This window comes from Dermacentor silvarum, chromosome 2 (assembly GCF_013339745.2).
Source record: "Dermacentor silvarum isolate Dsil-2018 chromosome 2, BIME_Dsil_1.4, whole genome shotgun sequence".
NCBI lineage: Eukaryota > Metazoa > Arthropoda > Arachnida > Ixodida > Ixodidae > Dermacentor > Dermacentor silvarum.
Window position 1 is genome coordinate 254269616 of NC_051155.1, and position 18616 is coordinate 254288231.

General features: G+C 44.6%; 1 protein-coding gene across 4 annotated transcripts in view; it reads right to left on the reverse strand.

Annotated features, from left to right (window-relative positions):
* Nucleotides 1-18616, reverse strand: part of LOC119443155 (mediator of DNA damage checkpoint protein 1-like) — a 100612-nt gene that overhangs the window by 43411 nt on the left and 38585 nt on the right. For 2 of the 4 annotated variants that reach the window (XM_049662610.1, XM_049662611.1), the window contains exons 7-10: nucleotides 17359-17458; nucleotides 12068-12107; nucleotides 11935-12009; nucleotides 7930-9309 (exon numbers count right to left, since the gene is read on the reverse strand). In XM_049662610.1, the coding sequence (XP_049518567.1) occupies nucleotides 7930-9309; nucleotides 11935-12009; nucleotides 12068-12107; nucleotides 17359-17458 (1595 nt within the window). The remainder of the gene's footprint in view (nucleotides 1-7929; nucleotides 9310-11934; nucleotides 12010-12067; nucleotides 12108-17358; nucleotides 17459-18616) is intronic. The other 2 variants (XM_037708318.2, XM_049662612.1) reach the window with 1 other exon arrangement.

An 18616-nucleotide genomic window follows, 5' to 3' on the forward strand; every position in this document is an offset into this window, starting at 1 on the left:
GTGCTTTCACATTTCACCCCCATCGAAATGCGGTAGCTGTGGCCGGGATTCGATCCCACAACCTCGTGCTTAGCAGCCCAACCCCACAGCGGGTATATATGTGCTCCACTGTCTCAGGTACTTTGCATGCATTCCAGTATGGCGAGTCAACACCCAGTCTGCCCCCTGATGCAATATGCTGAAAAGCATGCGAACGGTGCTACTACTTTTGAATAATGGGAATATGATGTGTATTTACAAATGAGGTAGCATATTTGAGTCACAAGTGCAGACAATGCTCGGACCGGTAGCTCTAGAAAAGGTGGCCAACCTGAACCGAAAGCCGTTATTTTTTCTTTTCAGTTTTTCTCTGAAGTGAAAAAAATCTGAACGTTCCGGTTCAGTTTTTCTTCAATACCCTGGTTACTGCCAAGTAAAAACTGCCACACACATGCACACCACTCTAATCGTTAAAGTGGCAGTCCCACTCCGGTGGCACGCGCTCCACTTTTTGACATTGTTCGTGGACACACAGTGCTTTCTGTGCGCATTGGACAGATATGAACCATGCTGCATTAGAAAGCTTATTTTCTGACCTTTCAAACGACCCCTAGCAGCACCGCCTAGCGTGAAGCGTTACATGACGGCAATCAAAACAGTAGGAGAGAAAAAACTGTGTTTTTGCTGTACTAGCCCCAGCGGTACCGTGTTTATGGCCAAACTATTCAACATAACAAAATGCAGTTTGCTGTGCCTTTAGATGAAATGTCATACAATGTTTCTATGAAGAGATATTGTGTATAAAGCAATTAGAAATTATGTAGGCTCCAATAAAAATGGGCAAAACAATAAATGTTAAAAAATAATGAATTAATGTTTTTTTTTTTTTCCTTTCCAATGCAGAACAACAATTTTTAGTGGTATTCTAGGCTACAGTGTACTTATCATGTGCATGAAGTTGTTTTGGTTCTGGTGATTAGTTCATGAATTATTATTACTTCAAATTGGTAAATTATGGCTATACTTGGTCACACATTCCCGAAGAAGAGACAAAACTATTCAAGCTGAAACTCTGAAGTTTTCAATAATCAAGCAGCAAGCCCTTCTCTCAGATTCTATGAAGAGAAAATTGCCTTATGTCCATTAGGGAATCTAGAGGGGAGCAGTGACTTTAGCTCATTTTTCAGCTGGCCAGGTCCATGCAAATTGACATTCTTTTTCATGTACATGCTAATCCACAATGAGTGTTGCACATTAGTAAAGCCATACAGTGTCCTGTGATTACTAGCACTCACAAGTTTTACTAAGCAGTGCTTGAAACAAAGGATTTCCAATAAATATTAAATCTCACAGGTGTTCTTTGGCTGTTTCACGTCAGTTCCAGCATTAATCAAATGTGGCGCCACTGAAAATTACAAAGTGGGCAAAACGTGGATGGATTCTTTCTGCTGATTTGAGTGTTTGGCTCAGTCCAGTCGCTGCGCCTACCCGACATTCGTTCAAGCACCCGTGTCTGCCACTACGCCTTCATCGTAATCCTACAGGAGCCCATTCAAATGTGGCTGCTGGAAGAAAAAAAAATAAAAATAAAGGAAAGAAAGAAAACGCCGTGCACGGTACATCATGAGTGCATGCCAGTTAGCCAGCAGGTTAGGCTATTGTGCCATTGTACCCAGGAGAATTGCAGCTAAAGTAAGATAGTCAAAATTTCTTGGGTGCCCCCTTTTGTTCACACGTGATTGTGGAAGCGTTCTTGAAGTGCATAAAGAGCTTGCCCTCGCCTCCTCCTAGTTCCCAAGCATGTACGCCAACATCTGGAAACTTGCCTTCCCACATGCTGAGGTGCGATCTGTTTGGCAGAGTATTGTGTTGCCCCCTCACCCACGTGTACTATGCTGTCTATATTATAGGGGTGTGTGAATAGTAACTTTTGACATCGAATCGAATACTAATCAATGTCAAAAGACAAATAGAATCGAATAACGACGACAAAAAAGGCATAAACGGCATTATTCAGCCATCTGGGTGGCTGCGGTAGAATCCACCACCTCGAGCAGCAGCAAAAACGCAATAAAAAAACTGCTCTTGTCGGGACTAGCCATAATGATGTCTCGGTGGAGCTTTAGCACTGAATGCAGTTTTCCATTCCCGTCGTTCTCTGTGTGTTGTTTTATTTGTTTAATTATTATTTTACATGGCTACTGCATGGACAGCTGAAAATAATGCACACAGTATACCAACATATTGGGGGATCTTGTGCGGCACTGAAGCATTCCAAAAGTTTCATAAGCACATGTGTAATGTTCTTGTGAAAGTACAAACATGCATCGAGTTCTGCGCTATAACCGCAAACTTAGCTTCTGCACATAATGTTGCGTAACTCTGTCAATAGCAGTCACCCTGTAAGGAAGAAATGTCAAGAAAGTGTAGCACAAGAACAGCCGCTTCCATGTGCGTTCTCAGAGAGCCTCTTACCAAAAGCTGAGCTAGCATTCGGAGGTCACCAGTCGATACCTGAATTTTTAGCCCTTACGTAAGTTTTACATAGGTTTCACCTAGTAAGTGCCCTTACACATTCTATTATTCAATGCTCCTCAAGGGACGCAATTCGCATTGGTCTTACAAATTATGCTCTTCAGTGCACTGCAAAGAGGCTTAATTTTACCACAACTGAAAAAAAACTCCTCCCACTGTGTTTCGCTAAAGGTCAGTATTGCCTTCGTGCATATGTGTGTGCCCTTCAAGTATGTATGTTGCGTTGCTTGACATAATCTGCCTCCCCCCCTCTCTCTCTCTTCTTGACTGCTTGCAGCCACTCTGGTGCCAGGACTGCAATAGGTGTTCGAACATTTTTTTTTCTTTTGTAACATCCTTAAAGAATAGTTTGAACTTCAATTAGCACATACTGGCCAAAGTCATGGTAAGGAATTGTAGCGATTTGGACCTGTTGGTTGTACATCGGAAATAGTTTGAAGCGCAAATACACTGACACAAAAGAGCACATGAGACACAGACGAGCGCAAACTACCAACAAGGTTTATTGACCACCACACGTGTTTATATATTACCGCTGCACATGCGCACGGTAAGGGTTTCATCGGTGGTGAGCACAAAGTGCAAAGAAAAAAAAAATCTACGCCGTAGCAAAAATTCTCTCTAGCGTACCGCACTACTACCTTGAAAGGTACGGGCTTGGGGAGGGTGGAGGAGAGAGAGCACTTCACAGGGGCCGGCGCTTTTCAGGTAGTCTCAACTTGTGGCACAACTGGCAGTTTCCATAAAACAGCGAGAACAGCACGCGACAAAACAAGGGTGCTGCCAGACGCGAGCACAGAATCGACCCGTTCCGGTCTCCCTTGTGGCCATGACGGCAAGTCAGTAGAGAAAAAAGGGGGCATGGGGGGAGGAGGTGACAGTAGAGACAGGATCAGGCAGCCACTGTGTCCTATGCCCTAGGTGCCACGCTTACGTTTTGATGTCAGTCTTCTCTTCAGACCTGGTGCTGCCTCGGGGTTTTCGTGAATTACTGACAAAGGGTGCTTTACATCACAAGGTTTACAGACGTCGGGCAAAGCGAACGCCTGAAAAACAAGGCTTTCTGAAGTGTTCCAAATTAAATGGGAAAGACCAATAAATATGCACCTCAGCGAAGAATGAGAAAAATTACTGAACATAACTGGAGCCTCATATTTCAAAACAATTGCCTGTGATTGGAAACTTTTATTTGTTTCCACTTGTTCATCACCTATGCAAGTAGGAACGAATACTTAGTCGCTGTGTTGTAAATGGTTGTTTTTTACTCTCGACTAACCTCTCCACCTACTCTTTGAAACCCCTCTGTGCCGCTAACCGCTGTTCAGGTGTCAGCAGACCACGTTAGACAGTTACTGTGGTCAATAGCAATTTCCTTCCCTTTCCTGTATTTAACTATCGATCTATTTATTTATAGGCACACAGCTATATTTACAATTTCAAGCCTAAAGCCTTCATTTAGTGGGCCCGTACTTTGCAGAATGCCAAAAAAAGAAAGAAAAAGTAGACTCTAGGAAGAAGAAACAAAACTAGTTGACAATCAATGTCACTCAAGGTTGCGTCCATTTCAGTTCAATCTGCCTTCATTATTACAGGTGTTGCGTTCTGCCGGGGCAGTGAGCACTGCAGTCTGCAGACCATCTACCGAGATGATTTACGAAGCAGTGGCCCACACTCACATAACAGCCAGGTCAAAAGTGGCAGTGACGAACCACTTACCATGCATATAGCCACCATCAGCAGCACTGATCATTTTACAAGAGAAAGGTTCGACCAAGCCATTGTTGAAAGTATCAGCGGTGAGACGGCCACCACCCGCAGCAACAAAACGACAATGTGTAAAAGAAGGGGGGCACGTGAGTTTTCTTGACTACAGCAGATCACCTGACGCAACTGCACAACAGGGACAGACCGGAGCATGCTGCAATGGCAAAGAGCAGATTTTTCCCTTTTTCCAAACATGAATGAGTGGCGTTGTCTGGTGGGAGAATCTGAACTACACGGAAGATGCCAGCCGTGATACATTCACCTTAAGCAAACGAGGAAGTGGTATTTGTCCCAGCCACCTTGTTACTATGCCTTTGTCACTCTCTGGCACCTGTGCCAACTTTGGAGGATTACCGTGTCTTTTAAAAAAAAGATGGAAAGCAGTAATATGCAGGGAATTGCTATCGGCACTGCCACATCAGAGAGGAAACATTGTGTTGAGAAGGAATGGGGAAAGTAAGCACTGCACTCACTATATCTTCATAATAAGTCCCTTTTAAGTATTTCTGCGGGAATATATGCAATGAAAAGCATTACAATAACTCCGGTGTGTTCTCAGTTTGAACTAGTTGGGCAATGTCTTGCGATTCAAGGCCATTAGCAGGCCACTTAGGTGTTCCAGTATTTGTGCAGCGATAGCATTTGCAACCTTGCCACTTGCAAGCTCAGACCCATGGTGGTTGGTACTCTTTTGAGTACTGCAGAGCCACTGCATTCACCATGGAAGTCAGGAAGGGGAAAGAATATTTAAGGAGCACTCTGCTGCTGGGTGCACCTCGCATGGCTTGCTTTGTGGCAACAGCACAAAGGTGCAACAAAGGAGCAGTTGTGCTAGCACATATGCACATAGTAGAGATCTAACAATATTTTGTCAGTGCAACCCATAACTTCTCTGCACCTCAATTTTTGACACTGCAAAGGTTGCAACATAAGTGTACATGCTATTGTTACACCATGTCTGTGAATCCATCATGTGTATTTAGCTTCAAGTGCGGCCGATGATGTGGAATGGAAAAGCAATCGCATTCTGGAGAGTTACCCCAATATAGTTAATCTGTGTAGATTACTCTATTGTCTGTGCTGTAGAAGTTAAGCCTTCAAAGCACCGGAGCTCTGCAGGAACCAACTTTGTCACATGTAACCTGCCGCATACACATATACTGGGAATGCTAATCAAACAAGCTTGAGATGAGATGGGGTGGTGCCTCTGGTCTTCCCCCCATGAGGAGCATTATGTTGCAACCCCGATGCAAGAGAGACCGATGCAAATGGAGACTCATCTGAATGATTTTGGTTTAGCGGGACTGCAGTTTTAGCGCAGATGATCAAGCTCCTGAGCCAACAGGCGGAGGAGGTCCTTTATGTATAATAGTTAAGCCGTTGAATAAGTATGCCTCGTCTTTGGCAGCCTATGAATTCATTGTCTTGATTTAGATAAAGCAGTTTATTACTTGACGTAGATAAAGCAGTTTATTACTTGACAAATTTCATTTTGTTAAGATTCCTTCAAAACAATGTGCGGTGCTGTAGTATTGCCCTTTCAACGAGCACTACACATTATTACCTGCATCTGGGAAGTGCTGTTCTTTTTTAACACGAAAGTGTTTTATGCCGGGGTCCACCAAGACTTCACTGACGTATTTCCGTCACGGAAATACGTCATAGAACATAATACAAAGAAAGAAACCAGAAGAAAAAGTTCCACAAACATGCAAAATTTGGAAATCGAACCCACGACCTCTCGGTCCGCGACGATAGATCGCCGAGCGTTTAACCCATTGCGCCACAAACGCATTTGCAGAGAGCTACACAGACGCGCCTTATATATCTAACACTCCTCCGTGTACCCGCGCTCTTGCTCGGGGCGGTGCCGCCGCCTACGAGCAGAAAAGAGAAGTACTGCATTATGACACTAACGCGCACCGACAGTGAACGCTTCGGTGGTCTCAGCACTACGACGCCTCGATGCCAGCATTCGAAGGGACGCTGGCATCAAGAAGCACTACCAACGCCACCTAGGTGGCGTTCACCGTACTCAGCACAGCGGAGCGTGGCCTCCGCAATTAGCTCTGAAAATGTTTCTGAAGTTGATCGCGGAGGCTGCAATTACGACGCGCTGTACGCGCTGATTTGACTCGGTGACGATTCAGTTACGTGCTTTGTCTTGCGCGTTGTATTAGTGTGTCAGTTACGTGCTTCGTCTTTCGCGTTGTGCTAGCGTGTGCAGCGTAGTGCAGCTTCCATATGCACGACGGTTGCTCATGGTCATCGACGTTGGTAGTCGTGATGGAGGAGACGTGCCACCAGGCGTCAGCGTGGGTGCATCAACGCCTAAGGGCGCTTTAGCCACAAAACACCAATAGACATTATATATCAATGTGCAATAAACATTACACTACTTCTGTGAAGACACGTTTCACTTTCGTGTGCTATACCGATTCCTATATAAGAGGGATCAACCACATTTTTTTTTCATTACTTTCAATCATGTGCACCAGATGTAATCGTACTTTGCTTTGTTTCTCATTTACAAGCCTCACTTGACCTGACATATAGTCATAATGGCATTACATATGATGTATCAAATAATGCACACAACCCTTTTGTTGCTTAATAGACATCACAAACTTTTCATTTTGCTGCTCTAGAAAATGGGAATATATTCGATAATCGATTCAACATTCAAAGATCATCTTTTCTCGAATATTCGTAATCGATTCGATTAGAAAATTTTGTTATCCGACCACCCCCATTACTTTCTACTGTTTTGCCCATACTCAGTATGGATGACCATAAAAGAAAATGCAGGAAAGAGGAGGAGCAGGGATGAACCCGTCAAAACACGGCACCGCCTGCCGCAAACTCTTGCAACGCCACTGCCTAATATGGCCGTCTTTGTGTATGCCTGCTGGAGCTGTATTCATTGATATTCATGTAAATACATCTAAAGAAGTATCCCAGGTGCCAGGGAGCCCATATTTCTTCCTCCTCCAGACGAAACTTATACATGTGCCGTGCGGACAAGTCGATAGCACTGTGTAGCAAGTCACCATAGGACAAGTTTACTGCGCCGAATTGGCTCGTAAACAGTCTACAATATTTATTTCTCCATACCAGATCTGAGCTGGAGCGCATAAAACCTGAACAAGTATTTTTTTCAGTCCAACAACCTGCTTCAGGCAATATTTTGGACTTAAAATACGAGTGGAAGCGTCACAAAAAAAGAATAAATAGCCATTTTTGATACCAAAACTGAAAAAAAAACAAAAAAAAAAACAAGTGATTTGTGACCTAGAACAGGTGGCTCCTCGTCATGACCTCCAAGTTTGGCCGGCTTCCACGGCCGCTCGCAGCACGCGGAAAAATCTCGGAGGCGACGTGCTGGGACTTGCGTCATACCCACTAACCACCGGGTGCACATGTCATCTGCTTAGATGCTGTTCAGAGACTGCTGATAAGAAAATACTGCAATTACCAGCCGTGCAGCTTTGTCAAGATTGCTTCGGTGGTATATACTACTCATTTATAACCAATTTAGCAAAAGTAAAATTTCATTGCAGTAGGCCTTTAAAATGCTATCTTACTTATCACAGGAGCCCAATTGGCAGCACCCAAGACCTTGTCTAAGAAAGGACATAGAGTAAAACATACCAGTGTATGCTGGCTCTGATGCAGGTAGCTTTGGCTCTGTTGGTCTCAGTGACACTGGTGCCAACAATGGGGGTGGCAGCACACTTTCTGACTGCTGCATCAGCCTTGCAGGAGGAACTGATGGAGACGCCTGCCGCACCAGCTCCAACGAAGGTGTCATCACCACTGGTTTTGACAGAGGTGCTGGCGGCGCTAAGTCCAATGAAGATGATGCTAGGGCCAGTACCGGTGAAGGTTCTGGTATCACTTGCCTCAACAAGCATGCTGGTGCTGCCAATTCTGACACAGCAGCTACTGCTGTTGGTTCTCGTTCCACTGAAGAAGCAGGTAGTGCTGGTTCTGACAGGGCAATCACCGATGTTGGCTCTGGTTTCAATAAAGATCCAGGTAATGTCACTTTTGACATGGCAGTCACCAATGGTGGCTCTGGTTCCAATGAAGCAGGTGGTGCCGGTTCTGACAGTGCAATCACTGATGTTGGCTCTTGTTCCAATGAAATAGCAGGTGGTGCCAATGTTGGCTCTGGTTTCGATGAGGAAGCAGGTGATGCCCGTTCAGACAGGGCCTTTACCGATGTGGGCTCTATTTCAAATGAAGCCGATGGTGCTGGTTCTGGCAGGGCAATCACCGATGCTGGCTCTGGTTCCAATGAAGCAGGTGATGCTGGTTCTGACAGAACAATCAACGATGTTGGCTCTGATTCCACTGAAACAGGTGGTGCTAACTCCGAATGTTGTGTCAGCCTCACAAGATCTGACATAGGTGCCAATGGTGTTGATGTTGACAGGGTTGCTTGTGGAATCATATCTGATGAACATGTTGGTAGCAATGGCTCCAAGGGAGGTCCTAGAAGCACTGATTTCGACAAGCGTACTTGCTGCAATGGTTCTACGTGGGGCAGTAGTGAAACTGAGCCCAACGATTTCACCTGAGAAGCAGTGTTGTGCAGGACTGTCGGCAGCACAGGCTCTGACAGAGGTGCTGGCGGCGCAAGTTCTGACAGGGGTGTTAAAGTATTTACATTATACACTGGCTCGGCTGGAACTAGCTCTGATGGGCATTCTAATGGTACTTGCTCAGATGATGCTGCTAGTAGCACGTGGTCTGATGGAACTCCTGATGGGCTAAGCTCGAGCGAAGGTGTTGGAGGTTCTGGCTCTGATGAAGCTGACAGTAGCATGGAGTATGATGACACAAAGGGCACTGGATCTGGCACAAGCATACGTGATTGTGGTGATGGAGGCAATGGGGACAATAGATTTGGAATTTGCATTTCTCTTGCTTTTGCAATCAGGTCTTCTGTAGTTAATTCTTCTGTTGAAGTCGCATAACTTTCAAGAAATGCTTCCAACTGACGTGCACCACACTGCAAGTCTTCATCTGAAAATAAATGCAGATAAATGTCCTCTAAAAAGCTATAACAGGTGGTTGACATCAAAAAAAAAAAAAAAAAAAGTCAGAAAGGAAGGTGCAGAACAGTTATCCACAAATTACTTACAAATAACTTGAGAATACATAGGAATGAGCAGAAAAGTGAAATCAGACATTCAGAAGTCTGCCGTAGCAGCTGATGATGACGTAACATCAAATAAAACTACTACCTCAATTTACTCCAATTGCACATGCAGAAAAACTTCTGAAGATTGAACAGTTCAGCAAGACTGCACTAAACATTCAATAACTTATCAGGCATGTTGTTAATATTACATACTATAAAATCCTACACATAACACAGATTCCTTTCCTGGGTTAGGCATATGAAATTAATTTTTTGTATTAGATTTCGGTAGCAATGATTTCAGAGATTATGGAAGGTGGCTTATATGACGAAATCAACAACCAGCTGAAAAAAATTCGAGGGTTTTACGTGCCAAAACCAGTTCTGATTATGAGGCACGCCGTTGTGGAGGGCTCCATATTAATTTTGACCACCTGAGGTTATTTAATGTGCATTACAACACAAGTACATGGGCGTTTTTGCATTTCGATGAAGGCGAAACTCGGCCACCGTGGCTGGGATATGATCCCATGACCTCGTGCTCAGCAGCGCAATGCCTTAGCCACTGAGCCACCGTGACGGGCAGATAAATTCCGCTTCTTCCTTTTTGCAGCACAAAAATGCCCCACACATTGTATACAAATTTTGGTAAGGTACATGCAAGCATAAAAGCCTGCATATGCCTGATAACGGGTATCTCGCAGAGAAATAGGAAAACAATCCCCATGCTATTCCACTTGAGTGACCATCATGTCACATCAGCAGGCAAGAAAATGTACATTCCTTTGCGCTGCACAACAGCTGGCCCTGCAGATACATAACCATTCGCTTATGCCTAGGGTCCAGCACTGTATGTTTTTATTTTCCCATAATTCACCGTACCTTTGTCGGATTTTATTTACACCTGAAAACAATCTTTTTTAATAATTTATCACTTTGTGCATACCCATCTTTTCTTCACTTTTTGTGTGTGCCTGAATATGTGGCTTGCTAATATTGTTAATGCTGAAACATGCTGCATAACTGCAGATCCTGCTCTTCAACACTGCAGTTGTATCCAATAAACAGAATGACAATCCACTGAATGGCAAACTGCACTCTAAGCTGTGTTGTCAGACTCAAGTAGAACAATGCCTGCCATCACTCATCACTGCATCGAGCCACTGTATCAGCATTATCTCGAGATAGTGTGTAGCAGCACCAGCAACGCGCAGAACTGTTGTCGACGCCGTCGGCGTTTTGCCCGCATTTGCACCGAACACGCGCGGCGTCAGTGAATGTTGCCGGTGACTGTTGCCAGTGCCTCTGACGGCGACAAGATCTGCGTCGACAACAGTTCTGCGTGTTGCTGGTGCTGCTACAAGTGTAAATGTCGGTCATGCTGACCAATCTTTAGAACCACGGCATTGGTACAGTGGTGTCATTGAAACTTCTGCTCCTTTCTACCAGTGGTGAGCAAAATAATGTTTTCGATTTATTTCGGTGAGCAAAGTAAATATATAATCTCGAAAGCATCAACAGTGTGGATGCATATCTACATTATAGTTACAAAGTATGCTACAAATGTACAGGTTTACATATTTCTATAATTTTTCACAAATATGTATCTGTTTGAACAATTGCAAAAGACAAAATTGGACTTTTTAAAATGCTTGAACTAACTTGTGAATTCTAGCAAAGCTTGTTGTGGGGCAAGTTGGTGCTTACATGTCTTAGTATAAAAGGCGCAAATATAATACAAACGTGAACAAAAACAGATGCAAACAAATGCAGTATTTGTTCATGCCTGGTTTTGTTTGTGTTCGTATTAGTCGGGCTTGCTATATTATGGTAGCTTATGAATGTATTTGCAAAAATGTCCAATATACCTCAGTATGCACCAACCGGCACAGTACACTCACACATATTGGAATATTTGCCTTTAGCCTTAACATGGCTTTATTCAAGCAAGTCTTGAATTGCATTACAATTTGAATTGACGAGAGTGCACAGCACTTAAAGACTTTGGTGCTCGTTGTGAACCTCACACTCAAAATAAACACATAAGAATTACCTTTCACTGTTGCTTGAAGAACTTAACGCATTGTGTTTTCAAAACCAGCCCTTACCCCAGTTAACTGGATAGAACAGCGTGCTTTGTGCATGTTTATTACAAGAAAGTCACTTGTATGGATGACGTCACATTCCAAGCAAAACCAGCCTAAGGGCACCACAGGCATTGGCTGCATGCCATAACTTTGTTGCCTTGAGCACAATTGGTTGCTTCACAGAATTGTCCATGCCATTCAAGGCAGCAAAATAAATTGGGCCGGGTTGTAACTGACTGTGCCTTCACAATGACAAGAACCTGCTCTTTTGCATGCACTGCATGCAGGTTCATTTTTATTACAGCAGTGGAGGGCAGCAGTTGTGTTGGCTCTCTGTGTTCTTTTGTGTACCACATGTCTGCAAAAGGTTTTGTTGTGGGCTCAGTTGGCTCAGCTTGCACTGCTTGCCACAAGGCCTACCTGGGCTTTCCTCAGCGTGCACGAGGTTGGTGAGGCGCTCCACTTGCAGCTGCAACTTTGTGCCGGTCCAAGACTCTGCAAACATCAAGCAAGCTGTAGCTGTCACGGCACGGGCAACAGAGGTGCCGCTTACCTGGATGTCTCAGCAGTTCAAGAAAGCCTCGAAGCCAGCCCTGCAGAGGAGCAAACTGGTGAGCAACTCTGGCAGGACCAACACACAAAATGGCATAGACTGTCTCTTGCGCAGCATATGCAATTCCTGCACATGACTGGTGCACCTCACTTAGGCATACCAGTGCCTGCTCTGCAGTAACAACATAGCTGCTTCCCCACCATGGTCTTAGTCCCACGTGCCAACTTCTTTCTCCACAATGTTTCACAGATGTCAGTTAAGATCGACTACACAGCATTCTAAAGGACTCAACCTCGCAAGTTTCAAGAAGATTTTGCAGCATCAAAGTGGCCAAAATATGAGAAAATATGCCGAAATGTGTCACATCACACTGATGCACCTGTGCAAAGGTTCTGACATGAAAATCAAAAAAGGGCCTGTCATTTTCTCCAGTAATAACCAACCATGTTCTGCCAAACTAATGAAAATAAGAATGCACGACTAGTCTATGCTGGTTTACTGGGGTTCTTCAGTTGTCCCTTTAACACTTATTTCAGTTGTTCTGATGGTTGTTGCTCGCTGCTGCTGTTCTGCCCAAACAACAGTTTAGTTTACTGCTGTCCCAATGCTGTGTACTGCCACACTCCCCTGGTCTTGAGCAAGGACAGTGAATTCTGGGTCACTGAGGCCATCCGTTCACATATTGAGCAGCAGCCTAGCGAGCATAGACTCACAAAACGGATGCTATGTGAACCTCCTCCCGCTACAAACACAGCAGATCCGCAGCATTTTGCAACTGTCACACTATAGTATTTGTCAGCTGCAACACAACAAAGACAGCAATCTGGATAAATACAACCTAAATAAATAAACATACAAAACAAGGCAAATAGGTCTCATGAGGATGGAGGCTTGAACTGATAAACTCTAGGTGAACAAGAAAAGCCTCAGTTTAGAGCCAACATTTCAACAAGGGGACGAGTCTTCTTGCCAAATGTTGGCTTTCGTCTACGGCTTCCCTTGTTAATCTGCAATCCAGACATTTGTTTTAACTGTAAAGGGGGTTTATTCGGGTTTATGGAGTAAAATTAGCTCAGCAAATGTTCAATTTCATTAAAAAATCAAATTATGGAAACAAATATAAAGAAAAATAGGCCGCAAGCTTAAAAGCTTACAAACTTAATGCACGAAGAACAGCTACTGCACATTTTCTTCAATAGCTTCCTCTCATCTAGTGATGAGGATGCTGCAAGCTCTCAATAAATTCGGTACTTATGCAGTTGGAGTGGCGGCTTAGCATTTCATGGTCGTCTTGCACATTCTAAGAAGTATTGCTCTCATTTCTTATAAGGTCTTCACAGCAACTCGGTCCTGCTGGTTACTGCGCTTACTGACACCAATCCAAACGAAATTGGGACAGTGCACGATGTGACATGATGTTACCACCATTCCATGCTTCAATCAAGTCAACCAAGTCAACTGTACTGTTAATTATCAAAGTGAGATGGAGGGAGGCCCCGTGGCCTATGCATGCAATGGCTGGTAAGTGTGACATGACTTTAATTTACAAATTCCTAAATGCTGAGTCACTAAAGCAAGTTGAGTAATGATCACAATTACAAATTGTGTGCATGCCAGCAGTTCACAGAAAATGGAGCTCAGAGTGTCAAATTACACTACCGTATTTACCCGCACAATGAATGCACTTTTCTTCCCCAAAAATATGTGCAAAGTTTGGGGGTGCATTCATTATGTGGGGTAAAATTTTGAGAGAGATTTTTCCGTGGCCACCTCTAAAAATGTCGCAGGTGAACCATCGATTGCGATAGCAAATGCGTAGATAGCAATACGAAGTAAGAATAGTAGTTTTATCGGCCGTATAAACTCATAAACATTCGCTTACTAAATTAACAAGCATGGTGTCACGCGCGCACAAGCAAACATGAACACATCACACTCGATGACCACTGACACTCGCTGTCAAAACGCTAGCGTAAGGAAGCACGGCAGCATGAAGTGACCTTCATGCTGTGTATCGCTTCCAATGCAAACTGAGTGGCAAGAACGGAGCACGCACAAAGCTATAAGGCTGCGTCGCAATTAGACTCAGCCCCCAATGCAAATCGCTTTCAAGATAGGGTGTGTGCGGCCGTGCAATGCACAGTTGCTGCGCCTCCCCCCTCCCCACTTTCCTTCCTTGAACACGGGAGATTGAGCCGCGATCGCCGGCGCCGACGGCAAAAATGTGCCTGGAGGGTCCATATACAGTATAGACCACTTATAATGTAACCAATTAAAGTGCAGGACCGGATAGAGTGCGGTCTTTTCAGACTCCCGTTAATTTTCCCATAGCACTCCATGTATACACGTATCGCTTATAGTGCAGTTGCGGGAAACAAAATACCGGTTACAGTGCGGCTGCCTGGGAGTACAAAAGTCAGCGGAGACGGCGAACGCTCCCCTCAAACGGGCGCCCCAAGGAGTGCTCGAGGAAGAAAGAGAGATGAAGTGGAGGAGAAGGGCACGTGATGCGAACAGCCAGTGAGGCTGAAACCAGAATCTTGAGTGCGAGTCGTGAAATATCCCGGCGCGCATAGCGAGCGAGGGCCACGAAACTGCCAGCGCCGGCCAACGCTCGCTTCACGATAACGGCAGTAAACGAAACTTCTGGGAGCGGGCGGCGCCGGCACGGCACGGCGAAGGGCGCACGCGGAGAACGTGGTATGTGAGGGAGGAGTGCGGCAGGGAAGCGGATTTCGCCTCGGCAACTCCACCGCTTCGGTGGCTCCCCTCGTCCTCCCTCATAGCTCCCTCACTTTCGACTGTCACCGTGCGCGTCCGCCGTCGTGCAGGCACCGCCGCTCCAGCCGGCCCGGCGCCAGCTCCTCGAAGTTTCGTTTTCTGCTGTTATCGGGAAGCAGGTGTTTGCCGGCGTGGGCAGTTTCCAAACCAAGATCACCTGGCTTCGTTGGCCTGCCTGGGACAGCGCCGCTGCTTCCCTCTGCGCCGTAGCCGCAGCGTGCAAGGTCAACACGTGACTAGAAAGTAGAGGAAGCATAAAGGATAAAGAAGGGTTCACTGCCATTTTCTACGCGGGGCTACAGTAGCGTGGCTGAGACGTCGGCACGTACACGCATGTTCTGGCACAACGCAGAATCAGCGACCTTGCCATTTGAGAGAGGATAAAATTTCTGCCACGTTTTTTTTTTTTTTTTTTTTTTTTTCGCGCGCGACATTGAGGGGTCTCTCCTAAGCTTTTACTCTATGGCGATGCCGGAGCAATGCCGCTCGGAGGCGCCGCCACGTGATTTGGTTCGAATTAACGAGATTAGACTGTAAATTGAATGCAAACATTCTAGCCACATTCCTCAACTGTCGCATACGCGAGGCGGCTCGGTGCACATGTTTTGCATATGTGCGGGCCTTGAAAATTGTTGCTTTGGTTATAATGAGGTACCGCTTATAGTGCGGATGTTCGAGACTCCGGCGACTTACGTTATAAGCGGTCTACACTGTAATTGCTATCACAATAAAAGTAGGAGACACACGGTACGATTTGGCATCTAGTACAGCATCCGACACAATCATACCCACCGGACGCCTTATCAGACACCGAATCGTACCGTGTCTCTCCTACTTCACGGCAGCAAGTTCAGGGTGCAATCATTATGCGAGGAAAAGAAAAAACACCCATCTTGATTAGAAAAGTGGGGGGTGCATTCACTACGTGAGTGCATTCATTATACAAGTAAATACGGTATACAGTAGGATTCCATTAATTCCATTCGAGTTAATTTGATCCCGGCCAGCACCCAGGCATTTCTATGTGCCCAAACCTTTGTTATTTCGGTCCTAAAAGTGACCTTTGCTGAAGAATTTAAACTTGAGCAGTCATCACGCATGCATTTGACCCCTATGGTAACCCCAATAGCGACCCCCTTTAATGGCAGCATCTATTTTCAGTGTGCTCGAGGAAGATTTTTAAGCAATAACCGTAGCTCACATTCTGATTACGGTATTTACCCGATTCTAACAGGTCTCTTTTTATTTTTGAAGAAAATTGAGCGGGAAATCGCCCACACTGTGCAATTGGATACGAAACCAAAATCACCTTCGAGGTGTCCATATGCTTTACCGCATAACATCAATATACTGCGGCAAAGCAGAAAATGAGAACCGTGCGGCGAAGCTGACTTTAGGAAGCCGGCCGTCATCGTGCAACATATATTAGACTCTTGCCCAATTCCTTGCTAAAAAATTGGGTGCACATTAGATTTCTACTTTGTTTAGGAGTTTTATTGTCATTTCTATACAAATATTCTACTTCGGACACAAATAAAGTGGGTGCACATTTGATTCAGGGGCATGTTAGAATCGGGCAAATACTGCCAAATGAATCAGCAGTGTGTACTGGCGTTTTTTCTGCATTTTGTTTAATTCGATCCGCAGAATAATAAGATCAAATCCAGAGGTCCCATCAGGGTCGAATTGATAGAAGTCGACTGTACTCCATTTCATACTTAGCAGGCAACACTGCAGAAGCTACACAAGCATAGTGCAGCCACTGAAGTCTCGCGCAGATTTTTGCAGTGCAGTTGTTTTCTAATTGCAATGTGTATTACGTCACAACTACTTCACATATAACAAGCTTATGTCACACCATGTATTATTTGTGCATCTTTGTACTTCCAGCATGTGGTGGACTATGCTTTGGTCTTCAGTGCAAGTCGTGTTCTGTAGCTGCTGGTGACAGAAACATGTCACTTACCTTGTTCAGTGGAAAATAGGTTCAGATCTGCAATACCTTTTATGTAATAATTACATCCTATTTTGTGACATAAAAGTATGAGACTCACTGTTACACTGAATTACATGACGTATACTTGTATCTTTTATTCGTATGTGATGCATTATTTTTGGTCCCAAACTTGAGCAATGAGAGAATTCTCTCCAGCCTTCACAGCATTGCCCACTAAGTATGAAATGGGGTAAAGCTGTAGTGAAAGCACAAGACCTGTCATCGTTACAATCATAATCCTATTTAGTACATGCATAATAAACCCAGCTTAAAATTCTGCAGCTTCTCCTTGATCTCCCTAAGCAGCATGTAATAATAGCAGTAGGCAGCAAACAAGCACAACCTATACAATGCCCAAAGTCATAACCAAAATGACATTCCACTTTTTCTTTCCACAGTGAAAATATATCAAGGTCTCCCCTTTCTTTGCACTGACACTATAAACAGAAAAAAAAAATATTTTTTTAATTTACACTCAGAACTGCATGGCAGCCAGGTCGGTTGTGAAACATACCATCGCTTTCTTGTGCTGGGAGCGTGCCTGCTTCGCTTGCTGGGTGCATGCCTGAAGCTTCTTTTCCAGCATGGATACTGCAGAGAAAGCATCATGTGGCCTTTAAAGGAATGTTTTAGTGCCACATCTGGGGGCATAATCCGGGATGTACAAGGGATCATGCACAGCTACTTTCGAGACTTTATTAAACCACCAAGACCTGCACAGACCTTAATTTAAATGCGAATTATGATGATGTATGGTGTTTTATGGCGCAAGGGCCAGGTATGGCCAAAGAGCACCATGACAAATGGTAATGTTATCAATGAGTTGTGAATGATGTGGACGATGAATTTCTCATGGCAGATGTGACACGGCTGTGAAAGGGCCTAAAGACAGTCGCTGTAAATGTCGTAAAACATATAGGCACTAAAATAATGACATTAACTGATTAGTAATTTGGGCTATGGCAACAGGGTTTCGTTAAAAATGCATGATGTAACAAATATAACAGTGACACTAGAGCTTAAAGAGAGCCTTTGAATGCAAGGGCTATTAATCATGTGCTAAAGATTACTCGGCCAAATGATTTTCAGGGTCTGTTTCTCTTAAGAACTCTAAAAGACTGTTTAAAGGTTAAAAAGCAGTTCACTGCAAAGAAAATATGCTGGATGAAAAAATACGCAGGCGAAGGGTAAATGCGAAATAATCTTGAGACAAATCCCAGTGGCACCAAATGAGCCAGATCATCTCGCTCTTTCAAGGCATTACAGTAGATAGGGAGAGAATGAAGTGGTCACAACTGGGAACAAGTGACCCAAAATGTGGTGTTCGCAGTTTCGAGCGAAGTGGAGAGAGTGTGAAATGAGGAGAGGAGGTGCTGAGAGAGAAAGAAAGAGAGACAGACAGAGAACGAGAGAAATAAATAAATGAATAAATAAAGTAAACTTTCTTGGCAAGACAGGATTCAAACCCGGGTATCCACGGCCCGAAGGCGAGCGTCATAACCACTAGGCTATACACCCACGCTTACAGAACATGCATTTATGGGAACCATATGATTGCGTTGTACTGTAGGATTCAGGAGTCGTGGTCTCGGAGTGCGGCATAAAACTGAGGGTCGTTCTCTAGCCTATGCCGCCGGTGCGTCTCGTAACGGGTAGCTGGCCTACGCTACCGGGGCGTCACACGGAGGCTAAGCAGGCCCACGCCGTCGTCCGAGCTGGCTTGACGAGCGTAGCTTCTTTCATTTAGAGTACAAGGTCGAGAGCTAGGGGTA